This window comes from Scyliorhinus canicula, chromosome 15 (genome assembly GCF_902713615.1).
Source record: "Scyliorhinus canicula chromosome 15, sScyCan1.1, whole genome shotgun sequence".
NCBI lineage: Eukaryota > Metazoa > Chordata > Chondrichthyes > Carcharhiniformes > Scyliorhinidae > Scyliorhinus > Scyliorhinus canicula.
Window position 1 is genome coordinate 52,038 of NC_052160.1, and position 25,537 is coordinate 77,574.

Below are 25,537 nucleotides of genomic sequence, written 5' to 3' on the forward strand. Positions count from 1 at the left end.
ATGCACTATAGAAAGCATCCTATCGGGCTGCATCACAGCCTGGGTATGGCAACTGCTCGGCCCAGGACCGCAAGGAACTTCAGAGAGTCGTGAATACCGCCCAGTCCATCACACAAACCTGCCTCCCATCCATTGATTCCATCTACACCTCCCGCTGCCGGGGGAAAGCGGGCAGCATAATCAAGGATCCCTCCCACCTGGCTTACTCACTTTTCCAACTTCTTCCATCGGGCAGGAGATTCAGAAGTCTGAGAACACGAACGAACAGACTCAAAAGCAGCTTCTTCCCCACTGTCACCAGACTCCTAAATGACCCTCTTATTGACTGACCTCATTAACACTACACTCTGTATGCTTCAACCGATGCCAATGCTTATGTAGTTACATTGTATATCTTGTGTTGCCCTATTATGTATTCTCACGTATTTTCTTGAATTTTGTTTAATTCCCTTTTCTTCCATGTACTGAATGATCTGTTGAGCTGCTTGCAGAAAAATACTTTTCACTGTACCTCGCTACACGTGACAATAAACAAATCCAATCCAACCTTCAAAAGACATAAGGCTGTTATCTCCACCCAGCGGCGCTGGAATCGGGAAACGCAATTGGGCACAGAATCGTGCACCAGCCGCTAATCAAGACCAGCTCCAGACTCACAACGGAACGCCATCCTCCGGTGTCTCAACAATGGCGTGAATGCGTTCCATGCCGCATGCCGGCGTGGGCATACAAATTTCATTTGTTGCGACTCTGGGTCAAGTGGGGCTGGAATTGACTGCGCACTAGCCCAGAGGGTGAGTTCAGCTGGACCACCTAGTCTGTCAGGAAACTGATCCACATTAATTATGTGGATATCGGGATCCTGAATAATTCTGTAGAATTAGTCCTGCACCCCTTCTAACTCCAACCCTCCCTATCTCTGTCACCTCCTCCAGCCCCCAAAACCCTCCCTATCTTTGTAACCCCCTCCAGCCCCTAAAACCCTCCCTATCTCTGGAACCTCCTCCAGCCTCTAAAACCCTCTGTCATCTCCACCAGCTCCTAAAACCCTCCCTGTCACCTCCTCCATCCCACTATAACCCTCCCTATCGCGGTCACCTCCTCCAGTCCCTAAAACCCTACCTATTAAAAAAAATATACTTTTATTGAAATGTTAAATTTTTTATGCAAAGTTTCTAGAAAAACAAACAATAACTCATAACAGTAATAATCCATCCGCCCCTCTCCCCACAATATAAACTAACCCCCACCCCAACTCTTTAAATATTTTATTGGTTTCACATTTTATATTTCATATTTTTAGTTTGAACGTTGAGTTCTTGGTGTCGTACCCATGAATATCTCACAAAAGCAATTCGGGTAAGATTCTGGTTGAGACAAGAGAGAAAATTTAAAAATCAACCAAAGTACAAAGAGAAGAGGCTTGCGTACACATTGACATTTGCCTGCTCCATCTCTCTTCGGTGGCTGTGGGCCTATTTGCCTCTGCTGACCCGCCTGTTGTTGGCCCTGGCTTGTGCTTCTTCACTTGTCGCTACTCCCTCTGGTCCTCCTTTTGCCCTTGGGTCTATCTCCTTGCAGCTGTGCCTCTTGCGTATCGCAGTCTTCTTGTGGGTTTGTACCCCCCTCCCCCTTCCTTGGCTATCTGTGGCTCATCTGTCTCCCCCCCCTCCCCCCCCCCCCCCCCCCGCTCCATTGGTACAAACAGGTCCTGCAACAAGTTAGTGAATGGCTTCCACATCTTGCAAATTTGATTCCGACAGGTCGGACAGCCAGTCTGCAGCACTGGGTGGTGCTGCTGTTCGCCAGCTGAGCAGGATTGTCTGATGGGTGATTAGGGAGGCAAAGGCAAAGTCGTCGGCCCCACTTCCCATGATACCTTGAAGTCTGCCACTCTCTGGCACGGCTCCACCTCATCCCCACCATCTTGGACATCACCTGGAAGAAGGCTGACAAGTCGAACCCGACAAGTCTGGGGCAAACCCAGAACATGTGGGCATGGTTGGCCAGGCCTCCTTGGCACCGTTCACATTTGTCCTCCACCTCCAAGAAGAACCTGCTCACTCACGTTCTGGTTAGGTGTGCTCTGTGCACCACTTTCAGCTAAATTAGGCTCAAAGTCCCCATCCTATTTCTATCCCTCGTTCTTCCTCCCATGTCTTGGCCAGCTGGGAACGTGCCTCTTCTAATAGTCATCCAGATAGGTCACCGCAGTTCCCCCTTCCTAAATTACCCGTCCAATAGTTCCTCTGTCATTGAGTGTCTCGGTGTCCGTGGGTACGTTGTCGTCTCCTTACGGAGGAAGTTTTTGATTTGCAAGTGTCGTAGATCATTCCCTTTGGGCAGTTGCAATCTCTCCATCAGCTCCTCGAACATCGCTAGTTTGTCATCCGCGTAGAAGTCCCTAACCGTCAGTGTCCCACTGTACTGTCTCCAACTCTTAAAGGTGGCGTCCAGTGTGGCTGGCGCAAACCTGTGGTTGTTGCAGATGTGGGCCATGGTGGACATTTCTGTCAGGCCGAAGTGTTGCCTTAATTGGTTCCATGTCTGGATCGTGGATATTACCACTGGGCTTGTAGAGTGCTTGGCTGGTGGGGATGGGAGTGTTGCTGTGGCAAGGGCCCGGAGAGACATCCCTATGCAGGAACTCTCCTCCATCCTCACCCATTCTGATTCTGGTTCCCTTACCCATCCCCTCACTCTTTCTGCTGTGGTCGCCCAGCAGATTTGGGAGGGCCAGGCCTCCCGTTTCTCTTTCTCTGCAGAACTCTTTGGGGATCCTTGGATTCTCTGCCCCCCACCCCCGACACACATCCCACCACTGCAAATGGTGAAATGTGAATTCAATAAAAAAATCTGGAATTAAAAGTCTAATGATGACCATGAAATCATTGTCGATTGTTGTAAAACCCAGCTGGTTCATTAATGTCCTTTAGGGAAGGAAATCTGCCGTCCTTACCTGGTCTGGCCTACATGTGATTCCAGATCCATAGCAATGTGGTTGACTCTTAACTGCCCCTCAAGGAAAATTAAGGATGGACAATAAATGCTGGCCCAGCCTGCAATGCCCATGTCCCATGAGCGAATAAAAAAGACAAACTTACAAACGGCACGATCATTTTATCTATTGTTTTAAAATAGGCTTTAGGATATAGGTCGGTATGGATCTGAACAGGAAGAGAAACCTGGGCAGTACGTTGATCTTGATCGTTTGAACCCTCCCCACCAGGGAGAGTGGGAGTGTGTCCCATCTCTGCGGGTCTTTCCTTACTTCCTCCACCAGATTGGTCAGGTTCCATTGTGGATCCGTGTCCAGTCGTGGGCGATTTGGATCCCCAGGTAGTGGAATTTGCTTTGGGCATGCTTGATCAGCAGTCCCTCCAGCTCTGCCCCTCCCCCTTGTGGGTTCACTGGGAAGATTTCAGTTTTGCTCAGGTTGAGTTTGTAGCCCAAGAAGATTCCAAAAGCTCTCAAGAGCGCCATGATTCCCTCCAGGCTGCTTTGGGGATCTGGGACGTAGAGGAGCAGGCCATCCGTATAGAGGAAAAACATACCAGACCACATCCTCAGCAACCTGCCAGCCACAGATGCATCTCTTCACAACAGTATCAGTAGGGGTGACCACCGCACATTCCTTGTGGAATTGTTTTTATGGCAATTGACAATGGTTTCATGGTCATCACTAGACTTTTAAATCCAGGTTTCTTTTTTATTCAAATTGCACCATCCCTGGACAATATCACTGCCTTGCCCAACTGTCCCTAACCCTAAACCCACACCTCAGCAACCTAACCCTGCAGCTGAAGTGGGAGCAGCATGCAGAGGAAAGAAACAGGGGGCAGAAAAGAACAGCGTGGGATGAGTTAGGCTGATTTTCCTCTGGTGCTCACCCCCAAACCTCAGAGGAATCCCTGGCAGAGATCAGCATACTGCAACAATATTTAAAAGCAATCATCAGTGGTTATTCTAAGTAATCAGATTTATTCTATTGAGGGAGTGTTGGCAGTACAGTCAGCCTGCTTCAGCGATACAGATAGTCAGCCTGGATATTGGCTCCAATCTCAGCTTCCCATTTATCCCCATTGTTCAGCAGTTTTTCCTTGTTGTACAGCAATTCCTCATGTGTTTCAGTGGAGAACTCAAAGTTAGGACCCTGTCAAAACAGAATGTGTGACAGTGAGAGGAGGGATAATTAACAGTCACTTGGAAAAATGTGGATTAACTAAGGAAATCCAGTAAGGCAAGTCAGACAAAACGTTTTGTTTTCTTTTTTAATATAAATTTAGAGTACCCAATTATTTTTTTCCAATTAAGGGGCAATTTAGTGTGACCAATCCACCTAACCACGTGTAGAAACATGTAGAAAAGTGGAGTTGAGGGCGAGGTTCAGCTATGATCGTACTGAGTGCGAAGGCTCAAGGAGCCAGATAGCCCATTCCTGCCCCTATTTCTTATGTTTAAAAAGGCTTAGAGAATCCTGAGCTTTATATATACAACAGGGGCTAGACAACAACAAAAAATAGGCTGTGATGAGCCATTATGAAACACTGGATTGGCCTTAATTGCAGTATTGTGGCTTATCCATAAAAGAAGCAATAGCAACATGAGGAAAAAATCTTTATGCAAGAATTGCTTAGGTTCTGAAATTCACTGCCTGACAGTGTGAGGGATGCAGATTTCAAAAGGGAATTGGATCATGATCTGAGAAAAATAATTGCACGGCTACAGAGTAATGGATTAGTGGAGTAACTCTTAATGAAAACTGGCATTGGCTCAATGGCCCGAATGGCCTCATGTGCCACAACTCTGTGAAGAAATGAAAAACTTGGAGAGAGCCACATTGCATCCTTGTACCTCTACAATGGCATCAACCGGACAAGCTTCCTGACAGAAACCACAGTAAATGCACTTTGTCATATCGATATCATATCGTGTTGTTCTCCGACTCCCATCAGCCCTTGGCTCAGCCTCAATTGTGATTGCCTGAAATGAGAGGACAAAGAGCATGAGAGAGAGGAGGGAGGCACAGCAGGGATGTTGGAAAGAGGGGATGGGGGCTGGGGGGGGGGAGGGGGGGGGGGGCATACCATGCAGGGGGAGGGGACGGCACAGGGCCAAATGGCACAAAGCATACCTCGAATGAGAGAAAGAGAAATTGTGGGGGAGACTAAATTGGAACAGTGTCAATTAGGGAACAGTTTTGAGTCGACTACCGACCGGAGCAAAACAGGCCATACTTTATTATTTCTCTTTTTAAAAATAAATTTAGAGTACCCAATTCATTTTTTTCAATTAAGGGGCAATTCATAGTGAGCAATTCACCTGTCCTGCCCACCTTTGGGTTGTGGAGGTGAGACCCACGGGAGAATGTGCAAACTCCACACAGACAGTGACCCGGAGCCAGGATTGAACCTGGGGCCTTGGCGCCGTGAGGCAGCAGTGCTAACCATTGTTCCACCATGCTGCTCAGACCATAGTTTATAAACATCTAAAGCATCACCTGAGCTCAACAGACATCTTTGCACTGTACCTCGGACCCACAAAGCAGCATGGACGGAATCATCGCGCCCCTGAGAGAGTTTGGTTCCTTCTTGGGCTACAAACTCAACATGAGCAAAAGCGAGATCTTCCCGGTGAACCCACAACGGGGAGGGGCAGAGCTGGTGGGACTGCCGTTCAAACAAGTCCAACACAAATTCCGCTGCCTGGGGATCCAAATCACTCATGACTGGATGGGAATCCACAAATAGAAGCTGACCAGTCTGACAGAGGAAGTCAAAAAGGACCTGCAAAGATGGAAAACATTCCCACTCTCCCTCGCGGGGAGTGCAGACGATCAAAATGAACATGCTGCCCAGGTACCTTTTGTTAATAAGATCTATTCCGAACTATATCCCCAGGCCTTTTTCAACTCACTGGACAAATTAACCATGGCGTTTGTATGGCCGGGGGGGGGAAAGAATGCTAGGATCCCAAAGAAGGTCCTACAGAAAACAAAGTCCAGGGAGAGCTAGCCCTCCCAAACGTACAATACTACCACTGGGTGGCGATAGTAGAATAAGGAGCCAGAAGCCGAGTGGGTGCGCACAGAGGAGGCCTCCTGCAGGTTAATGGGAAGATGCTGGAATCTATCATCAAGGAAGAAATAGCAAGGCATCTGGATGGAAATTGTCCCATTGGACAGACACAGAATGGGTTCATAAAGGGCAAGTCGTGCCTAACTAATTTAGTGGAATTTCTTGAGGACATTACCAGTGCGGTAGACAACGGAAGCAACAGGTGATTAAGAAGGCGAATGGAGTTTTGTCCTTCATTGCTAGAGGGATGGAGTTTAAGACGAGGGAGGTTATGTTGCAACTATAGTGAGGCCACACCTGGAGTATTGTGTTCAGTTTTGGTCTCCTTACTTGAGAAAGGACGTACTGGCACTGGAGGGTGTGCAGAGGAGATTCACTAGGTTAATACCAGAGTTAAAGGGGTTGGATTACGAGGAGAGGTTGAGTAGACTGGGACTGTACTCGTTGGAATTTAGAAGGATGAGGGGGGATCTTATAGAAACATATAAAATTATGAAGGGAGTAGATAGGATAGATGCGGGCAGGTTGTTTCCACTGGCGGGTGAAAGCAGAACTAGGGGGCATAGCCTCAAAATAAGGGGAAGTAGATTTAGGACTGAGCTTAGGAGGAACTTCTTCACCCAAAGGGTTGTGTATCTATGGAATTCCTTGCCCAGTGAAGCAGTTGAGGCTTCTTCATTAAATGTTTTTAAGATAAAAATAGATAGATTTTTGAAGAATAAAGGGATTAAGGGTTATGGTGTTTGGGCCGGAAAGTGGAGCTGAGTCCACAAAAGATCAGCCATGATCTCATTGAATGGCGGAGCAGGCTCGAGGGGCCAGATGGCCTACTCCTGCTCCTAGTTCTTATGATACATAGAGCCCACTTAACAAGAACCCGAATGAGTAGGTTCTTCCAGGAGGTAAACGACAGGTATGAACGGTGCAAAGGAGGCCTGGCCAACCACACCCACATGTTCTGGTCTTGCCCCAGACTTGCTGGGTACTGGACAGCCTTCTTCGAGGCAATGTCCAAAGTGGTGGGGCGAGGGTAGAGTCGTGCCCAAAAGTGGCGGTCTTCAGGCTATCAGACCAGCCAGATCTCTTCATGGGGAGGAGGGCGGACGCCCTTGCCTTTGCCTCCCCAATTGCCAGCCGTAGAATCCTGCTTGGCTGGCGGTCAGCAGCACCACCCAAAGCTGCAGACTGGCTGTCCGACCTATCAGAATTTCTCCAAATGGAGAAAATCAAATTCGCCATCCGAGGGTCGGACGACGGCTTCTTCAGAACGTGGGAGCCATTCATGCAACTGTTCCAGGAACTGTTCCAACGAACAGGCTGATAAATAATCAAGTCACCAAGAGCCAGGGGAAAGTAGCCAAAACATGAGAAAAGCGAAGGAAGAGGGAAAGACCCGGGGGCGGGGGGGGGGATAGTGCAAGAGGGGGTAGCTAAACGCAATAGAGAAGAAAGGTGAACCACAGGGAGGGAGAGGGAGAGGGGACGGGGGACAGGTTGGGCGGAGGGGGGGAAATACGAGGAAACACAAACTGGAAGGAGAGCACAGGAAATGACAATGACTGTGACGAGCACAGCAACAGAGAGTAAGAAAGTACAGGAGGAAGAAACAATGAACAGCCGAAGCAGAGGCAAACGCACAACAGCAGCGAAAATCGACTGGGAGAAGCAAGCGACATAAGGGGTGCCACCCAGCTCTCTTTCCCCCCCCCCCCCCCACCCTGATCTATTTATCTATTTTGTATTACTGGTGTTGTATGTGCTCTTTGTTTAAAAAAAAGACCCCCCCCCCCCCCCCAAAAAGACATGTATACAGGTATACGGCAACTGTCTCTCCAGTACCTTGATGTTTACACACTTCCCCAGTTTTTACTTCCCCACACCTTGTTTTTTTTTACTGGACAGACATCCTTGCACTATACACCACCTCACCTGAGCTGGACAGACAGCCTCACACAGTTTACAAGCGATGCAACGTTCCTCGCCTGAAGGATATCTTCGGAGCGCATGCTCGCCTCTGAACCGAGGGCTAAGTGGCCCCTTCTCAAACGGGTAGTTAATGGTCGCAGGCTCACGAAACAAGTAGCTCATGGTCATAGCAAGCCCTGTACAGAATGGTCACCAGAATGCAGTCGTCACTGGGGTTACACAAACAATAACAGATACTGAGTCCTCACAATACACTTCAGAAGCCTTTACCTGAACATAAGGCCATGAACTGATGAAAGTGTCCACTCACCTCGAAATAACTCTGTCCATAACAAAGTCTGAGCAGCATTGTCAGTGATGGTACGCATATCAGTGGGATCCTCCTTCAAATTAACATACTCTGTTGGGAGGAAGGCAATTCCAGTGAGTGTGACAAACAGACATTTCACAATCCACAATTATTACAGAGAACTCACTGCCTAAAACAACATCTACAGACAAAGGTGGGGCTCAGGGTCTAGGGTACAATTTTCACTTACATCATCCGATGGCCATGCGAGGGATCCCAGGTTCAAATCTCTCGCAAAAATCAAAAATGATGTTTGCCAGCTTCCCTGGGGGTTAGCAATTGGCACCCTGACCCCCATGGCCCCGTTTCAATTTCAAGTCAACAAATTGCTTTTTCTTCGGTACTGGTTAACTCAGATAGCCAGATAGTTAGGGTCTGGTCAGAATAATGCCAACAGTACAGGTTCAATTTCCATTCACACGAAGGTAGACCTAGGCCCTGCTTCCTCACACTTTTACTGAGTGGAAGCCAACAGCAAGTAGACGCTGAGAGGATGTTTCCTCTTGTGGGAGAGTCTAGGACCAGGAGGATATAATCTCAGAGGGGTCACCCGTTTCAGACAGAGACGAGGAGGAATTTCATCACAGAGGGGAGTGAATCTGTGGAATTATTTACATAGAACATTCAGTGTAGGAGGCCATTCGGCCCATCGAGTCTGCACTGGCCCTTGGAAAGAGCACCCTAAGCCCACGCCACCACCCTATCCCTAGTACCACAGAGAGCTGTGGAAGCTGGGTCGTTAAGTGTGTCCAAGGTTGAGATAGACAGATTTTCAATCAGGAAGGGAATCAAGGGTTATGGGGATAAGGCAGGAAAGTGGAGTTGAGGATTATCACATCAGATTAGTCATGATCTCATTGAGTGGTGGAGCAGACTCGATTGGCCTACTTCTGGCTCCTACATCTTATGGTCAAACCTTCACTGACGAAAGCTGACAAAGAATTGGCTCAGAGGGCAGCACGGTGGCCTAGTGGTTAGCACAGCTGCCTCACGGCGCTGAGGTCCCAGGTTCTATCCCGGCTCTGGGTCACTGTCCGTGTGGAGTTTGCACATTCTCCCCGTGTCTGCGTGGGTTTCGCCCCCACAACCCAAAAATGTGCAGAGTAGGTGCATTGGCCACACTAAATTGCTCCTTAATTGGAAAAAATAATTGGGTACTCTAAATTTAAAAAAAAAGAATTGGCTCAGGATGACGAAACAGCAGACATTGAGCCAATCACAGTACACATCACATTACCCAATATAAGCAGTGTTTCTTCCCCAAAAGAAGCACAGACAGGCCTGTACTCCCTGACACACGCACACGTGTGCTCAGACCACATGTGCTCACTCGCGCTCACATGCACACGCGCTCACACACAAAGGTCTGCACTTAACAATCAGCACACACACGCAAAGGCCAACCCGTCACAATCCCTTGCTTTTAAATATTATTCTGCTTCTCTATTCTTTAGATATGAGAGTGGCTAAAGACAAAATTGTCTGAATTTTTTTGTTGACAAGGAATCACATAATGTTCGCACTGACCATAAGAACATCAGAACTAGGAGTAGGAGTAGGCCATCTGGCCCCTCGAGCCTGCTCCGCCATTCAATGAGATCATGGCTGATCTTTTCTGGACTCAGCTCCACTTTCCGGCCTGAACACCATAACCCTTAATCCCTTTATTCTTCAAAAAACTATCTTTATCTTAAAAACATTTAATGAAGAAGCCTCAACTGCTTCACTGGGCAAGGAATTCCATAGATTCACAACCCTTTGGGTGAAGAAGTTCCTCCTAAACTCAGTGCTAAATCTACTTCCCCTTATTTTGAAGCTATGTCCCCTAGTTCTGCTTTCACCCGCCAGTGGAAACAACCTGCCCGCATCTATCCTATCTATTCCCTTCATAATTTTAAATGTTTCGATAAGATCTCCCCCTCATCCTTCTAAATTCCAATGAGTACAGTCCCAGTCTACTCAAACTCTCCTCATAATCCAACCCCTTCAGCTCTGGGATTAACCTAGTGAATCTCCTCTGCACACCCTCCAGTGCCAGTATGTCCTTTCTCAAGTAAAGAGACCAAAACTGAACACAATACTCCAGGTGTGGCCTCACTAACACAAAATTCCATTTGCCTTCTTAATCACCTGTTGCACCTGTAAACCAACTTTCTGTGACTCACTAGCACACCCAGGTCTCTCTGCACAGCGGCATGCTTTAATATTTTATCGTTTAAATAATAATCCCGTTTGCTGTTATTCCTACCAAAATGGATAACCTCACATTTGTCAACATTATATTCCATCTACCAGACCCTAGCCCATTCACTTAACCTATCCAAATCCCTCTGCAGACTTCCAGTATCCTCTGCACTTTTCGCTTTACCACTCATCTTAGTGTCATCTGCAAACGTGGACATATTGCCCTTGGTCCCCAACTCCAAATCATCAATGTAAATTGTGAACAATTGTGGGCCCAACACGGATCCCTGAGGGACACCACTAGCTACTGATTGCCAACCAGAGAAACACCCATTAATCCCCACTCTTTGCTTTCTATTAATTAACCAATCCTCTATCCATGCTACTACTTTACCCTTAATGCCATGCATCTTTATCTTATGCAGCAACCTTTTGTATGGCACCTTGTCAAAGGCTTTCTGGAAATCCAGATACATCCATTGGCTCCCCGTTATCTACTGCACTGGTAATGTCCTCAAAAAATTCCACTAAATTAGTTAGGCACGACCTGCCCTTTATGAACCCATGCTGCGTCTGCCCAATGGGACAATTTCTATCCAGATGCCTCGCTATTTCTTCCTTGATGATAGATTTCAGCATCTTCCCTACTACCGAAGTTAAGCTCACTGGCTTATAATTTCCTGCTCTCTACCCATCTCCTTTGTTAAACAGTGGTGTCACGTTTGCTAATTTCCAATCCACCGGGACCACCCCAGAGTCTAGTGAATTTTGGTAAATCGTCATTAGTGGATCTGCAATTTCCCTAGCCATCTCTTTTAGCACTCTGGGATGCATTCCATCAGGGCCAGGAGACTTGTCTACCTTTAGCCCCATTAGCTTGCCCATCACTACCTCCTTAGTGATAACAATCCTCTCAAGGTCCTCACCTGTCATAGCCTCATTTCTATCAGTCGCTGGCATGTTTTTTGTGTCTTCCACTGTGAAGACCGACCCAAAAAACCTGTTCAGTTCCTCAGCCATTTCCTCATCTCCCATTATTAAAACTCCCTTCTCATCCTCTAAAGGATCAATATTTACCTTAGCCACTCTTTTTTGTTTTATATATTTGTAAAAACTTTTACTCTCTGTTTTTATATTCTGAGCAAGTTTACTCTCATACTCTATCTTACTCTTCTTTATAGCTTTTTTAGTAGCTTTCTGTTGCCCCCTAAAGATTTCCCAGTGAATGCAAATGCTTCCAGGCCACTCCAACTGAATTATTAGATTTCAAGAGGGTAGAAACATTAGTTTTTCCTTTGTTTACTTACTATTAACAAGTCAGTGGACCAAATCATTAGTATCAAATCACTGAAGTAAGCACAGTACTTAAAAAAATTCTTTCATATCTCTGGCCTGGCCATATTTATTATTCTTCCCTAAAGGGCCTTGAGAAGGCGGTGGTGAGCTGCCTTATTGAACTGCGGCAGACCATGAGATGTAGGAACGCCCACAGTGCTGTTAGGGAGGGAGTTTCAGGATTTTAATCCAGTGCCAGTGAATGAACGGTGATAGAGATTTCAGTCAGGATGTCTGGTTTACAGGGACACATTCCAAGAAATGCATCACTTAAGTGCAATAATGTGTGTATTTAAACAAACATGTCAAAATGTTAACTAAAGTATTACTTTCAGCCAAGCTCTACATTCCCCTGGTGAGAGAGGAGTGTGAAGTCCCTCTCCCCCACACAAATCACACTGTCAGCCCCTCTCCCCCTCCCTGATGAAGGAGCTGCGCTCCGAAAGCTAGTAATTCCAAACAAACCTGTTGGATTTTAACCTGGTCTAAGACTTCTTCAACTTAAGCTGGTAAACATCTCTGATGAAGTTATCCTCAACTTAATTTCACATTATTCAGCCATGCAACACCCACTCATGTCTAATGTCCACCACGCCTGCCGCCGATGCCTAAATGTTCAACCCCTGAGGAGACAATGTTAATTCCCAATTTGTTATGTCCCTCGCTCCCTAATATCTGATGCCTAACTCACTCCACTCTGTTCCCCACCTGCCTACCTTGCCAACAGACAGCCATTCAACCTAACTGGCTGCAGCAGAGAAACAGAAAAATGAAATCAGATCCGACTGTTAAGTTCTGCACGATCTCCAGGAAATCCATACTTCTGAGACACTAAACCTTGCACCGGCTTGACATTTTTTATCATGGCCATTATCTATTCTGCACCTGCTAACAATCCATTCCATGGTGCGCTTCACAGAGGCAGTCAGGCCTGACTCTGCCTTCGTTTAATTGGAAGAAGCACGGAGATTAGTTGCTTTTTACTTTCATCAGAGATGTTTACAGAGCAGATTTGAGAATTAAATTTTCCTCTCCCTCTTCAGAGTGGACGCCCAATCCCTCCACACTTCCATACCCACCAGCTCAGGAGGATTCAGGGCTTCTTCCTTGAATGAAAGCTAGATCCCCATCCACCACCACACTCCTCCACCTGGCCAGACTTGTTCTCTTATTGAACAACTTCTCCTTTAAATTGTCCCACTTCTCTAAATAAAAGGCAAGGCAGTGGGTACCCACATGGGCTTCAGTCAAGACTGTCTTTTTGTGGGAGGAGAGGGAACATCCCGCGCATTCCAGTTCTACTCATGATTCTTTTTCCATTGACTCTGTCTGTGCCATTTCATGCTCTCATCTGGACCTGGAAAAATGTATCAGTTTTACTTCCAATTTCCACCCCTCTCTATGCTCCACATGGTCCATCTCCAACAACTTCCTAGCTTTCCTTGAGTTTTCAGCCTCCATTTTTGAGATAGACAGTCTACCAATATTCATTCTTTTTTATTAATTTAAGGGATGTGGGCATCACTAGCTGGGCAGCATGGATTGCCCATTCCTCATTGTCCTTGAGAAGCTGGTAGTGAGCTGCCTTCTTGAACCTCTGCAGCCCTTGTCGTCTAAGTACACCTACACTGCTCTTAGGGCGGCACAGTAGCACTGTGGCTTCACAGTGCCAGAGTCCCAGCTTCGATTCCCAGCTTGTATCACTGTCTGTGTGGAGTCTGCTCGCTCTCCCCCTGTCTGCGTGGGTTTCCTCTGGTTCCCTCCCACAAGTCCCGAATGACGTGCTGTTAGGTAATTTGGACATTCTGAATTCTCCCTCCATGTACCCGAACAGGCGCCGGAGCGTGGCAACGAGGGGGTTTTCACAGTAACTTCATTGCTGTGTTAATGTAAGCCTACTTGTGACAATAAAGATTATTATTATTAAGTTCCAGGATTTTGACCCAGCGACAGTGAAGGAACGGTGATATATTTCTACGTCAGGGTCGTGAGAGACTTGGAGGGGAACCTCCAGGTGGTGGGGTTTCCAGGTATCTGCTGCTCTTATCTTTCTAGATGGTTTTGACCATGGGTTTGGAAGATGCTGCCCAAAGAGCCTTAGCGAGTTACTGCAGTGCATTTTGTAGATGGTACACACGGCTGCTACTGTTCGTCGGTGGTGGAGGGAGTGAATGTTTGTGGAAGGGTGTACCAATCAAGCGGCTGCTTTGTCCTGGATGGTGTTGCACTTCTAGAGATATTGGTGCTGCACTCATCCAGGCAAGTGGAGAACATTCCATCAGACTCCTGTTTTGTTCCTTGCAGATGGTGGACAGGCCTTGTGGGGTCAGAAGGCGAGTTACTTGCTGCAGGAATCCTAGCCTCAGACCTTCTCTTGTCGCCACAGTATTAATGAGGCTAGTCCAGTAGAGTTTCTGGTCAATGGTAACCCCCAGGATGTTGATAGTGGGGTATTCAATGATGCTGATGCCATTGAATGTGAAAGGGCTAAGGTGGGATTCACTCTTATTTGAGATGGTCATTGCCTGAAACCAGAGTGGCACGAATGCTACTTGCAACCCCGAGCAAAAGAGGCCCTTTGGCCCATCGAGTCTGCACAGACATGTGGAAAACAACTGACCTACCTACCTAATTCCATTTACTATTGTTGCATTTGGACGTGGACTGTTTCAGTGTCTGAGGAGTTTGAATGGTGCTGAACATTGTGCAATCATAGGCGAACATTCCCTCTTCTGACCTTATGATGGAAGGAGGGTCATTGATGAAGCAGCTGAAGATCCAGCAGAGGGCAGCAGAGCAGAGCTACTGATTGGCTGTTCCGGGGAAATTTGCATACGTGCAGTGCGGTCAGCCTAATTTGAAGGTGTACCTGCGAAAGAGACCCGAGGAGTTCGAGTGAAGGCAAGCATCCAGCAGAGGAGAGCTACTGATTGGCTGTTCCGGGGAAATTTGCATACGTGCAGTGCAGTCAGCCTAATTTGAAGGTGGTTTGTGGAGGGGCTGTTGTCAAGTGACAGTTAAACCCGAAACACTTCCTCAGTGTTTCCCCTCCTACCTCCTCCTCTAATCAAAAAGAAAAACCACGGTCGTTGGGAAGCGGGAGCAGGGGCCTGTCGTGAAGGTGAGCGAGTGCCTTTAAATTTGCTTACCTTTCAGTGGGAGCAGGGTTTGAGGGAATATCAGGTAAGCTCTTCCTTTCTTTTTCTTGTTTTTTTTAAATCTAGAGGTGATGTCAGGGAAGGCAGTACAATGCTCCTCCTGCAGAATGTTTGAGGTGAGGGACGCCGTCAGTGTCCCTGCTGATTTCATCTGTGGGAAGTGCACCCAACTCCAGCTCCTCAAAAACCGTGTTAGGGAACTGGAGCTGGATGAACTTCAAATCATTCGGGAGGCAGAGGGGGTCATAGATAGAAGCTTCAGGGAGGTAGTTACGCCAAAGAATAAAGATAGATGGGTGACGGTGAGAGGAGCTAGGGGTAAGCAGTCAGTACAGGGATCCCCTGTGGTCGTTCCCCTCAGTAACAGGTATACCGCTTGGGGGGGATGACTTACCAGGGGTCAGCCATGGGGTACAGGTCTCTGGCACAGAGTCTGTCCCTGTTGCTCAGAAGGGAAGGGGGGAAAGGAGTAGAACATTAGTCATTGGAGACTCCATAGTTAGGGGGATAGATAGGAGATTCTGTGGGAATGAGAGAGACTCGCGTTTGGTATGTTGCCTCCCAGGTGCAAGGGTCCGTGATGTCTCGGATCGTGTTTTCGGGATCCTTAAGGGGGAGGGGGAGCAGCCCCAAGTCGTGGTCCACATAGGTACCAACGACATAGGTAGGAAAAGGGATAGGGATGTAAGGCAGGAATTCAGGGAGCTAGGATGGAAACTTAGAGCTAGGACAAACAGAGTTGTTATCTCTGGGTTGTTACCCTTGCCACGTGCTAGTGAGTCGAGGAATAGGGAGAGAGAGCAGTTGAACACGTGGCTGCAGGGATGGTGCAGGAGGGAGGGTTTCAGATTCCTGGACAATTGGGGCTCTTTCTGGGGTAGGTGGGACTTCTACAAACGGGATGGTCTACACCTGGACCAGAGGGGTACTAATAGCCTCGAGGGGAGGTTTGCTAATGCTCTTCGGGAGGGTTTAAACTAGTTCAGCAGGGGATTGGGAACCTGAATTGTAGCTCCAGTACACAAGAAGCTGAGAGTAGTGAGGTCATGAGTAAGGTTTCAAAGTTGCAGGAGTGTACCGGCAGGAAGGAAGGTGGTCTAAAGTGCGTCTACTTCAATGCCAGGAGCATCTGGAATAAGGTGGGTGAGCTTGCGGCATGGGTTAGTACCTGGAACTTCGATGTTGTGGCCATTTCGGAGACATGGATAGAGCAGGGCGAGGAATCGTTGTTGCAGGTGCCGGGGTTTAGATATTTCAGTAAGTTCAGGGAAGGTGGTAAGAGAGGGGGAAGGGGTGGCATTGTTAGTCAAGGACAGTATTACGGTGGCTGAGAGGACATTTGATGAGGACTCGAATACTGAGGTAGTATGGTCTGAGTTAAGAAACCGGAAAGGAGAGGTCACCCTGTTAGGGCTTTTCTATAGGCCTCCGAAAAGTTCCAGAGATGTAGAGGAAAGGATTGCAAATATGATTCTGGATAGGAGCGAAAATAACAGGGTAGTTGTTATGGGGGACTTTAACTTTCCAAATATTGACTGGAAACACTATAGTTTGAGTACTTTAGATGGATCCATTTTGTCCAATGTGTGCAGGAGGGTTTCCTGATGCAGTATGTAGATAGGCCAAGAGGCGAGGCCACATTGGATTTGGTACTGGGTAATGAACCAGGTCAGGTGTTAGATTTGGAGGTAGGTGAGCATTTTGGTGATAGTGACCACAATTCGATTCCGTTTACTTTAGCGATGGAAAGGGATTGGTATACACCGCAAGGCATGAGTTATTGCTGGGGGAAAGGCAATTATGATGCGATGAGGCAAGACTTCGGATGCATCATCGCCTGGAGAGGAAAACTGCAGGGGATGGACACAATAGAAATGTGGAGCATGTTCAAGGAACAGCTACTGTGTGTCCTTGATAAGTATGTACCTGTTAGGCAGGGAGGAAGTGGTCGAGTGAGGGAACCATGGGTTACTAAAGCAGTTGAAACACTTGTCAAGAGGAAGGGGGCTTATGTGAAGATGAGACGTGATGGTTCAGTTGGGTCGCTTGAGAGTTACAAGTTAACTAGGAAGGCTCTAAAGAGAGAGCTAAGAGCCAAGCGAAGACATGAGAAGTCTTTGGCAGGTAGGATCAAGGATAACCCTAAAGCTTTCTATAGGTATGTCAGGAATAAAAGAATGACTAAGGTAAGAGTAGGGCCAGTCAAGGACAGTAGTGGGAAGTTGTGCGTAGAGTCCGAGGAGATAGGAGAGGTGCTAAATGAGTATTTTTCGTCAGTATTCACACAGGAAAAAGACAAAGTTGTCGAGGAGAATACTGAGATACAGGCTACTAGACTAGAAGGGCTTGAGGTTCATAAGGAGGAGGTGTTAGCGATTCTGGAAAGTGTGAAAATATATAAGTCCCCTGGGCCGGATGGGATTTATCCTAGGATTCTCTGGGAAGCTGGGGTGGAGATTGCTGAGCCTTTGATCTTTAAGTCATCTTTGTCTACAGGAATAGTGCCAGAGGACTGGAGGATAGCAAATGTTGTCCCCTTGTACAAGAAGGGGAGTAGAGATAACCCCGGTAACTATAGACCAGTGAGCCTTACTTCTGTTGTGGGAAAAGTCTTGGAAAGGTTTATAAGAGAATGGATGTATAATCATCTGGAAAGGAATAATTTGATTAGAGATAGTCAACATGGTTTTGTGAAGGGTAGGTTGTGTCTCACAAACCTCATTGAGTTCTTCGAGAAGGTGACCAAACAGGTGGATGAGGGTAAAGCAGTTGATGTGGTGTATATGGATTTCAGTAAAGCGTTTGATAAGGTTCCCCACAGTAGGCTATTGCAGAAAATACAGAGGCATGGGATTCAGGGTGATTTAGCAGTTTGGATCAGAAATTGGCCAGCTGATAGAAGACAAAGAGTGGTGGTTGATGAGAAATGCTCTGACTGGTGTCCAGTTACTAGTGGTGTGCCACAAGGATCTGTTTTGGGGCCGTTGCTGTTTGTCATTTTTATAAATGACCTGGAGGAGGGCGTACAAGGATGGGTGAGTAAATTTGCAGATGACACTAAAGTCGGTGGAGTTGTGGACAGTGCAGAAGGATGTTACAAGTTACAGAGGGACATAGATAAGCTGCAGAGCTGGGCTGACAGGTGGAAAATGGAGTTTAATGCAGAAAAGTGTGAGGTGATTCATTTTGGAAGGAATAGCAGGAAGGCAGAGTACTGGGCTAATGGTAAGATTCTTGGTCGTGTGGACGAGCAGAGAGATCACGGTGTCCATGTCCATAGATCCCTGAAAGTTGCCACCCAGGTTGAGAGGGTTGTTAAGAAGGCGTAAAGTGTGTTACCTTTTATTGGTAGAGGAATTGAGTTTCGGAGCCATGAGGTCATGTTGCAGTTGTACAAAACTCTGGTGCGGCCGCATTTGGAGTATTGTGTGCAGTTCTGGTCGCCACATTATAGGAAGGATGTGGAAGCATTGGAAAGGGTACAGAGGAGATTTACAAGAATGTTGCCTGGTATGGAGGGAAGATCATATGAGGAAAGGCTGAAGGACTTGAGGCTGTTTTCGTTAGAGAGAAGAAGGTTAAGAGGGGACTTAATTGAGGCATACAAGATGATCAGAGGATTAGATAGGGTGGACATCGAGAGCCTTTTTCCTCGGATGGTGATGTCCAGCACGAGGGGACATAACTTTAAATTGAGGGGAGATAGATATAGGACAGATGTCAGAGGTAGGTTCTTTACTCAGAGAGTAGTAAGGGCGTGGAATGCCCTGCCTGCAACAGTAGTGGAGTCGCCAACAATAAACGCATTCAAATGGTCATTGGATAGGCATATGGACGATAAAGAAATAGTGTAGAGGGACTTTAGAAGGGTTTCACAGGACGGTGCAACATCGTGGGCCGAAGGGCCTGTACTGCGCTGTAATGTTCTATGTTCTAAGATGGCTGGGCCTAGGACACTCCCTTGGGGAAATCCTGCAGTGGTGCCCTGGAATTAGGTGACCAACCCCCAACAACCATCTTCCTTTGTGCCCGGTACATGCCCACTGACTCCCACAACTATTCCTATAATGAGCTGTGATTGTCCCACACACTGACACAGTACTTACCATGCTGAGGATTAGTGATTTAAAGCATTATCAGCAGAAGCAGAGGCAGCCAAATGAGTGTTCCCCAGTTCCCAGGGAGTGGCTCGGGCTGCTGATGTGGACAGCAACCAGGTCCAATCTGGAACGAGGCTGAGAGACAGCTTTCCTGGGTCTGCTCTGGCCTTGTTACTGGCTCTCCTCTTATTCCATTTTCTGATTCTTTTCTTTGGCCTCCTTGTCTTTGGTGATGAGGGAGCTATAGCCTCCTTCATGGTGGTCGCAGGGCCAGCCTGAATAACTGCTCCATTTTCTCCAATCACAGATCTGATGTCAGTTCCCGCTCTCACTGACGCGGAGTAACGATATTTTTTGAACTCACTACCAGCCCTGAAGGTCAGAGCATATATTTAAAATGGCGATTTTCAAAACGCCAACACTGGAAACCCACAAACAGCAGAACTTTCTCATCTCTTTCTACCAAAGTGAATAACCTTATATTCCCCCACATTACACTGCATCTGCCATCTAATTTCCAGCTCACTTAACCTGTCTCTATCTCTTTGTTGCCTCCTTGTGTCCTCCCCACAGCTTACAAAATTAACTGGGATTGTATCATCACAAACTTCGAGAAATTACTCTTGGTCTTCAATAATATAGTCATTAATAAATTACTAATTATAAATAGCTGACGCCACAGTACTGATTCTTGTGGCACTTCAATAGTCCCGGTTTTCCATTCCATTAATTCCTACTCTCCATTTTTTGTCCATGAACAAATTTTCAATCCATGCTAATATGTTACCCTCAACTCCATAAACCATCATCATGTGGAATATGCTTTCACATGTGCTTTATTGAACACTTTTGACAATCCAAGTATACCAGGATCACCGATTCTTCTTTTTTATACCTTGATGGTATAGACACACAAATATCAAGCACCTAGAACAAATGCACACTTCAGGTAATGGTAGAAAATTGTAGTCACCACTCACTGAAACTTCTCAAAGGGGCAGCTGTGCCAAACCGGCAGGCAGACCCTGGGAACAGCATCCTCCCTATGAGTGGAAGAAACATGTTAGAAACAGACCAATCATGGTGCCAACACAGGTGACAAGCAGAGCAACATTTAACCACCCCAAACCACCACCTCCTTCTCCTCACCATCACACCTTCCTGCTCCCTGCCCACTCAGCAGAAGTTGCAAATGAAATAAAAGGCTGACAGCTGCCAATCAGCAGTCTCGAAAGTTGCTTGGATCCATGTATTGTATTTACTATTTTGATATGTACACACTATATATATGTATATTTTATATCTCAATGAATTTACTGCGAGTGGGCTGGCAAGATGGACACAGAAAAGCTTTGTTATAGAAAACAGAGAGTAGTGGTGGAAGGGCGTTTTTCAGAATAGCGATCTGTCCCTATTGGTGTTCCGCAGGGATCAGTACTGGGACCTCTGTTGTCTGTAGTATATATAAATGATCTGGAGGAAAATGTGGGTGGCCTGATTAGTAAGTTTGCGGATGACATGAAGATTGGCGGAGTTGCTGATAGTGCCAAGGATTGTCAGTGGATGCAAGATATAGATAGATTGGAGACTTGGGCACAGAAATGGCAGATGGAGTTTAATCTGGACAAATGCGAAGTGATGCATTTTGGAGGGTCAAATCTAGGTATGAATTATACTGTAAATGGCAGAACCCTTAGGAACAGGACCCAGCAGAGGGCAGCAGAGCAGAGCTACTGATTGGCTGTTCCGGGGAGATTTGCATACGTGCAGTGCGGTCAGCCTAATTTGAAGGTGGTTTGTGGAGGGGCTGTTGTCAACTGACAGTTAAACCCGAAACACTTCCTCAGTGTTTCCCCTCCTACCTCCTCCTCTAACCAAAAAAAACAACCACGGTCGTTGGGAAGTGGGAGCAGGGGCCTGTCGTTAAGGTGAGTGAGTACTTTTAAATTTGCTTACCTTTCAGTGGGAGCAGCCTCCAGATTTTCGCCGGGAGCAGGGGCCTGTCAGGAAGGTGAGTGAGTGCCTTTAAATTTGCTTACCTTACAGCGGGAGCGGACTCCGGATTTTCAGCGGGAGCAGGGGCATGTCAGGAAGGTGAGTGCCTGTAACATGTCGGGCGGTTACTAAACCCGAGACACTACACTTGCAGTGTCCCCTACCCTTCCACCTCATCTAGGGAATATCAGGTAAGAAGCTTGCGCAGGTCAAAGAGACACAGCCGGAGTGAGGCACATCCAGAGTGGGAATTGCAACTTGGTAATTTGGTGCAGTGAGGTAATTCGATGCAGAGTGAGAGAAGGTGCTTTTTCGGAGGTGCTTTTTAACCCTGGTAAGTGACTGGAAAGTAGTTTTTCTTTTCATTGTCTAATTTATTTATTTTTATTTTGAAATTGTTGTTGTATAAGTTTACCTAAGGTTTAAGACATGGCAGGAGATACCAGACCCGTCATGCTCCTTGTGTGCGATGTGGGAGCTCAGGGACACGTCCACTGTCCCTGGCTCTTTCACGTGCAAGAAGTGTGTTCAGTTGCAGCACCTGTTAGACCGCTTGACGGCTCTGCGGATGGATTCACTTTGGAGCATCCGCGATGCTGAAGAGGTCGTGGATAGCACGTTTAGCGAGTTGGTCACACCGCAGGTGAAAACTAATGAGGGAGATAGAAAATGGGTGACCAATAGAAAGAGCAAGAGTAGGAAGGCAGTGCAGGTGTCCCCTGCGGTCATCTCCCTGCAAAAGAGATATACCGCTTTGGATACTGTTGAGGGAGATGGCTCACCAGGGGAAGGTAGCAGAAGCCAGGTTCATGGCACCGTGGCTGGCTCTGCTGCGCAGCAGGGCAGGAAGAAAAATGGCAGGACTATAGTGATAGGGGACTCGATCGTAAGGGGAATAGACAGGCGGTTCTGTGGACGCAATCGAGGCTCCAGGATGGTATGTTGCCTCCCTGGTGCAAGGGTCAAGGATGTCTCGGAGCGGCTGCAGGACATTCTGGGGGGGGGGGGGGGGGGGGGGTGAACAGCCAGCTGTCGTGGTGCACATAGGCACCAACGATATAGGTAAAAAACGGGATGAGGTCCTACAAGCTGAATTCAGGGAGTTAGGAGTTAAACTAAAAAGTAGGACCTCAAAGGCAGTATCTCAGGATTGCTACCAGTGCCACGAGCTAGTCAGAGTAGGAATGTCAGGATAGATAGGATGAATGCGTGGCTCGAGAGATGGTGCAAGAGGGAGGGTTTCAAATTCCTGGGGCATTGGGACCGGTTCTGGGGGAGGTGGGACCAGTACAAACCGGACGGTCTGCACCTGGGCAGGACTGGAACCGATGTCTAGCTGGAACAGCTAGAGCTGTTGGGGAGGGTTTAAACTAATGTGGCAGGGGGATGGGAACCGATGCAGGAAGTCGGAAGGTAGTAAAACAGGGACAGAAGCAAAAGGAAGTAAGGGGGAAAGTGCAAGACAGAGAAGACATAGTCAAAAATCTAAAAGGGCGACAGTACAAGGTACAGTGACTGAGGGGAGCTCAGTGAATAGGCCCAGTAATACTAAAAGGAGTAAAACTGGAGATGTTAAGATTCAAAACAGAGGTAAAAAACCACCATAAGTGTACTTTACCTGAATGCTCGTAGTATTCGGAATAAAGTAAATGAGTTGATGGCGCAAATCATCGTGAATGACTATGATTTAGTGGCCATTACTGAAACATGGTTAAAGGATGGTCACGACTGGGAGTTAAATATCCAAGGGTATCAAACTATTCGGGAGTGGATGGTAAGGGAGGTGGTGTAGCTCTGTTATTTAAGGATGATATCCTGGCAATAGTTAGGGATGATATCGGTGCTATGGAGGATAAGGTTGAATCCATATGGATGGAAATCAGGAATAGTAAGGCGAAAAAGTCACTGATAGTAGTAGTCTATCGGCCACCAAATAGTAACGTTATGGTGGGGCAGGCAATAAACAAAGAGATAACTGATGCATGTAGAAATGGTACAGCAGTTATCATGGGGGATTTTAATCTGCATGTCGATTGGTTTAACCAGGTCGGTCAAGGCAAACTTGAGGAGGAGTTTATAGAATGTATCCGCGATAGTTTCCTAGAACAGTATGTAATGGAACCTACGAGGGAACAAGCGGTCCTAGATCTTTTCCTGTGTAATGAGACAGGATTGATTCATGATCTCATAGTTAGGGATCCTCTCGGAAGGAGCGATCACAATATGGCGGAATTTAAAATACAGATGGAGGGTGAGAAGGTAAAATCAAATACTAGTATTTTGTGTTTAAACAAAGGAGATTACAATGGGATGAGAGAAGAACTAGCTAAGGTAGACTGGGAGCAAAGACTTGATGGTTGAACAGTTGAGGAACAGTGGAGAACTTCCGAGCGATTTTTCACAGTGCTCAGCAAAGGTTTATACCCACAAAAAGGAAGGACGGTAGAAAGAGGGAAAATCGACCATGGATATCTAAGGAAATAAGGGAGAGTATCAAGTTGAAGGAAAGAGCATACAAAGTGGCAAAGATTGGTGCGAGACTAGAGGACTGGGAAATATTTAAGGGGCAACAGAAAGCTACTGAAAAATCTATAAAGAAGAGTAAGATAGAGTAGGAGAGTAAACTTGTTCAGAATATAAAAGCAGACAGCAAAAGTTTTTACAAATATATAAAACAAAAAAGAGTGGCTAAGGTAAATATTGGTCCTTTAGAGGATGAGAAGGGAGTTTTAATAATGGGAGATGAGGAAATGGCTGAGGAACTGAACAGGTTTTTTGGGTCGGTCTTCACAGTGGAAGACACAAATAACATACCAGTGACTGATAGAAATGAGGTTATGACAGGTGCTGACCTTGAGAGGATTGTTATCACTAAGGAGGTAGTAATGGGCAAGCTAATGGGGCTAAAGGTAGACAAGTCTCCTGGCCCTGATGGAATGCTTCCCAGAGTGCTAAAAGAGATGGCTAGGGAAATTGCAGATGCACTAGTGATGATTTACCAAAATTCACTAGATTCTGGGGTGGTCCCGGTGGATTGGAAATTAGCAAACGTGACACCATTATTTAAAAAAGGAGGTAGGCAGAGAGCAGGAAATTATAGGCCAGTGAGCTTAACGTCGGTAGTAGGGAAGATGCTGGAATCTATCATCAAGGAAGAAATAGCGAGGCATCTGGATAGAAATTGTCCAATTGGGCAGACGCAGCATGGGTTCATAAAGGGAAGGTCGTGCCTAACTAATTTAGTGGAATTTTTTGAGGACATTACCAGTGCAGTGGATAACGGGGAGCCAATGGATGTGGTATATCTGGATTTCCAGAAAGCTTTTGACAAGGTGCCACACAAAAGGCTGCTGCATAAGATCAAGATGCATGGCATTAAGGGTAAAGTAGTAGCATGGATGGAGGATTGGTTAATTAATAGAAAGCAAAGAGTGGGGATTAATGGGTGTTTCTCTGGTTGGCAATCAGTAGCTAGTGGTGTCCCTCAGGGATCCGTGTTGGCAATTGTTCACAATCGACATAGATGATTTGGAGTTGGGGACCTAGGGCAATGTGTCCAAGTTTGCAGATGACACTAATTTGAGTGGTAAAGCGAAAAGTGCAGAGGATACTGGAAGTCTGAGGAGCGATTTGGATAGGTTAAGTGAATGGGCTAGGGTCTGGCAAATGGAATACAATGTTGACAAATGTGAGGTTATCCATTTTGGTAGGAATAACAGCAAACGGGATTATTATTTAAACAATAAAATATTAAAGCATGCCGCTGTGCAGAGAGACCTGGGAGTGCTACTGCATGAATCACAGAAAGTTGGTTTACAGGTGCAACAGGTGATTAAGAAGGCAAATGGAATTTTGTCCTTCATTGCTAGAGGGAATTAGTTTAAGACTAGGGAGGTTATGCTGCAATTGTATAAGGTGTTAGTGAGGCCACACCTGGAGTATTGTGTTCTGTTTTGGTCTACTTACTTGAGAAAAGACGTACTGGCGCTGGAGGGTGTGCAGAGGAGATCCACGAGGTTAATCCCAGAGCTGAAGGGGTTGGATTACGAGGAGAGGTTGAGTAGACTGGGACTGTACTCGTTGGAATTTAGAAGGATGAGAGGGGATCTTATCGAAACATTTAAAATTATGAAGGGAATAGATAGGATAGATGAGGGCATGTTGTTTCCACTGGCGGGTGACAGCAGAACTTGGGGGCATAGCCTCAAAATAAGGGGAAGTAGATTTAGGACTGAGTTTAGGAGGAACTTCTTCACCCAAAGGGTTGTGAATCTATTGAATTCCTTGCCCAGTGAAGCAGTTGAGGCTCCTTCATTAAATGTTTTTAAGGTAAAGATAGATAGTTTTTTGAAGAAAAAAAGGATTAAGGGTTATGGTGTTCGGGCCGGAAAGTGGAGCTGAGTCCACAAAAGA

At 46.6% G+C, this 25,537-nt stretch overlaps 1 protein-coding gene across 5 annotated transcripts in view; it reads right to left on the minus strand.

The window, feature by feature from the left end:
* Positions 1-3,960: 3,960 nt before the first annotated feature.
* Positions 3,961-25,537, minus strand: part of LOC119978637 (NADH dehydrogenase [ubiquinone] iron-sulfur protein 8, mitochondrial) — a 31,515-nt gene continuing 9,938 nt past the window's right edge. For 2 of the 5 annotated variants that reach the window (XM_038820425.1, XM_038820424.1), the window contains 4 exons: positions 8,314-8,403; positions 8,007-8,179; positions 4,855-4,983; positions 4,022-4,153 (listed from right to left, as the gene is read on the minus strand). In XM_038820425.1, the coding sequence (XP_038676353.1) occupies positions 4,022-4,153; positions 4,855-4,983; positions 8,007-8,179; positions 8,314-8,403 (524 nt within the window). Of the gene's footprint in view, positions 4,154-4,854; positions 4,984-8,006; positions 8,180-8,313; positions 8,404-20,109; positions 20,173-25,537 lie in introns of all 5 variants that reach the window. The other 3 variants (XM_038820423.1, XM_038820422.1, XM_038820426.1) reach the window with 3 other exon arrangements.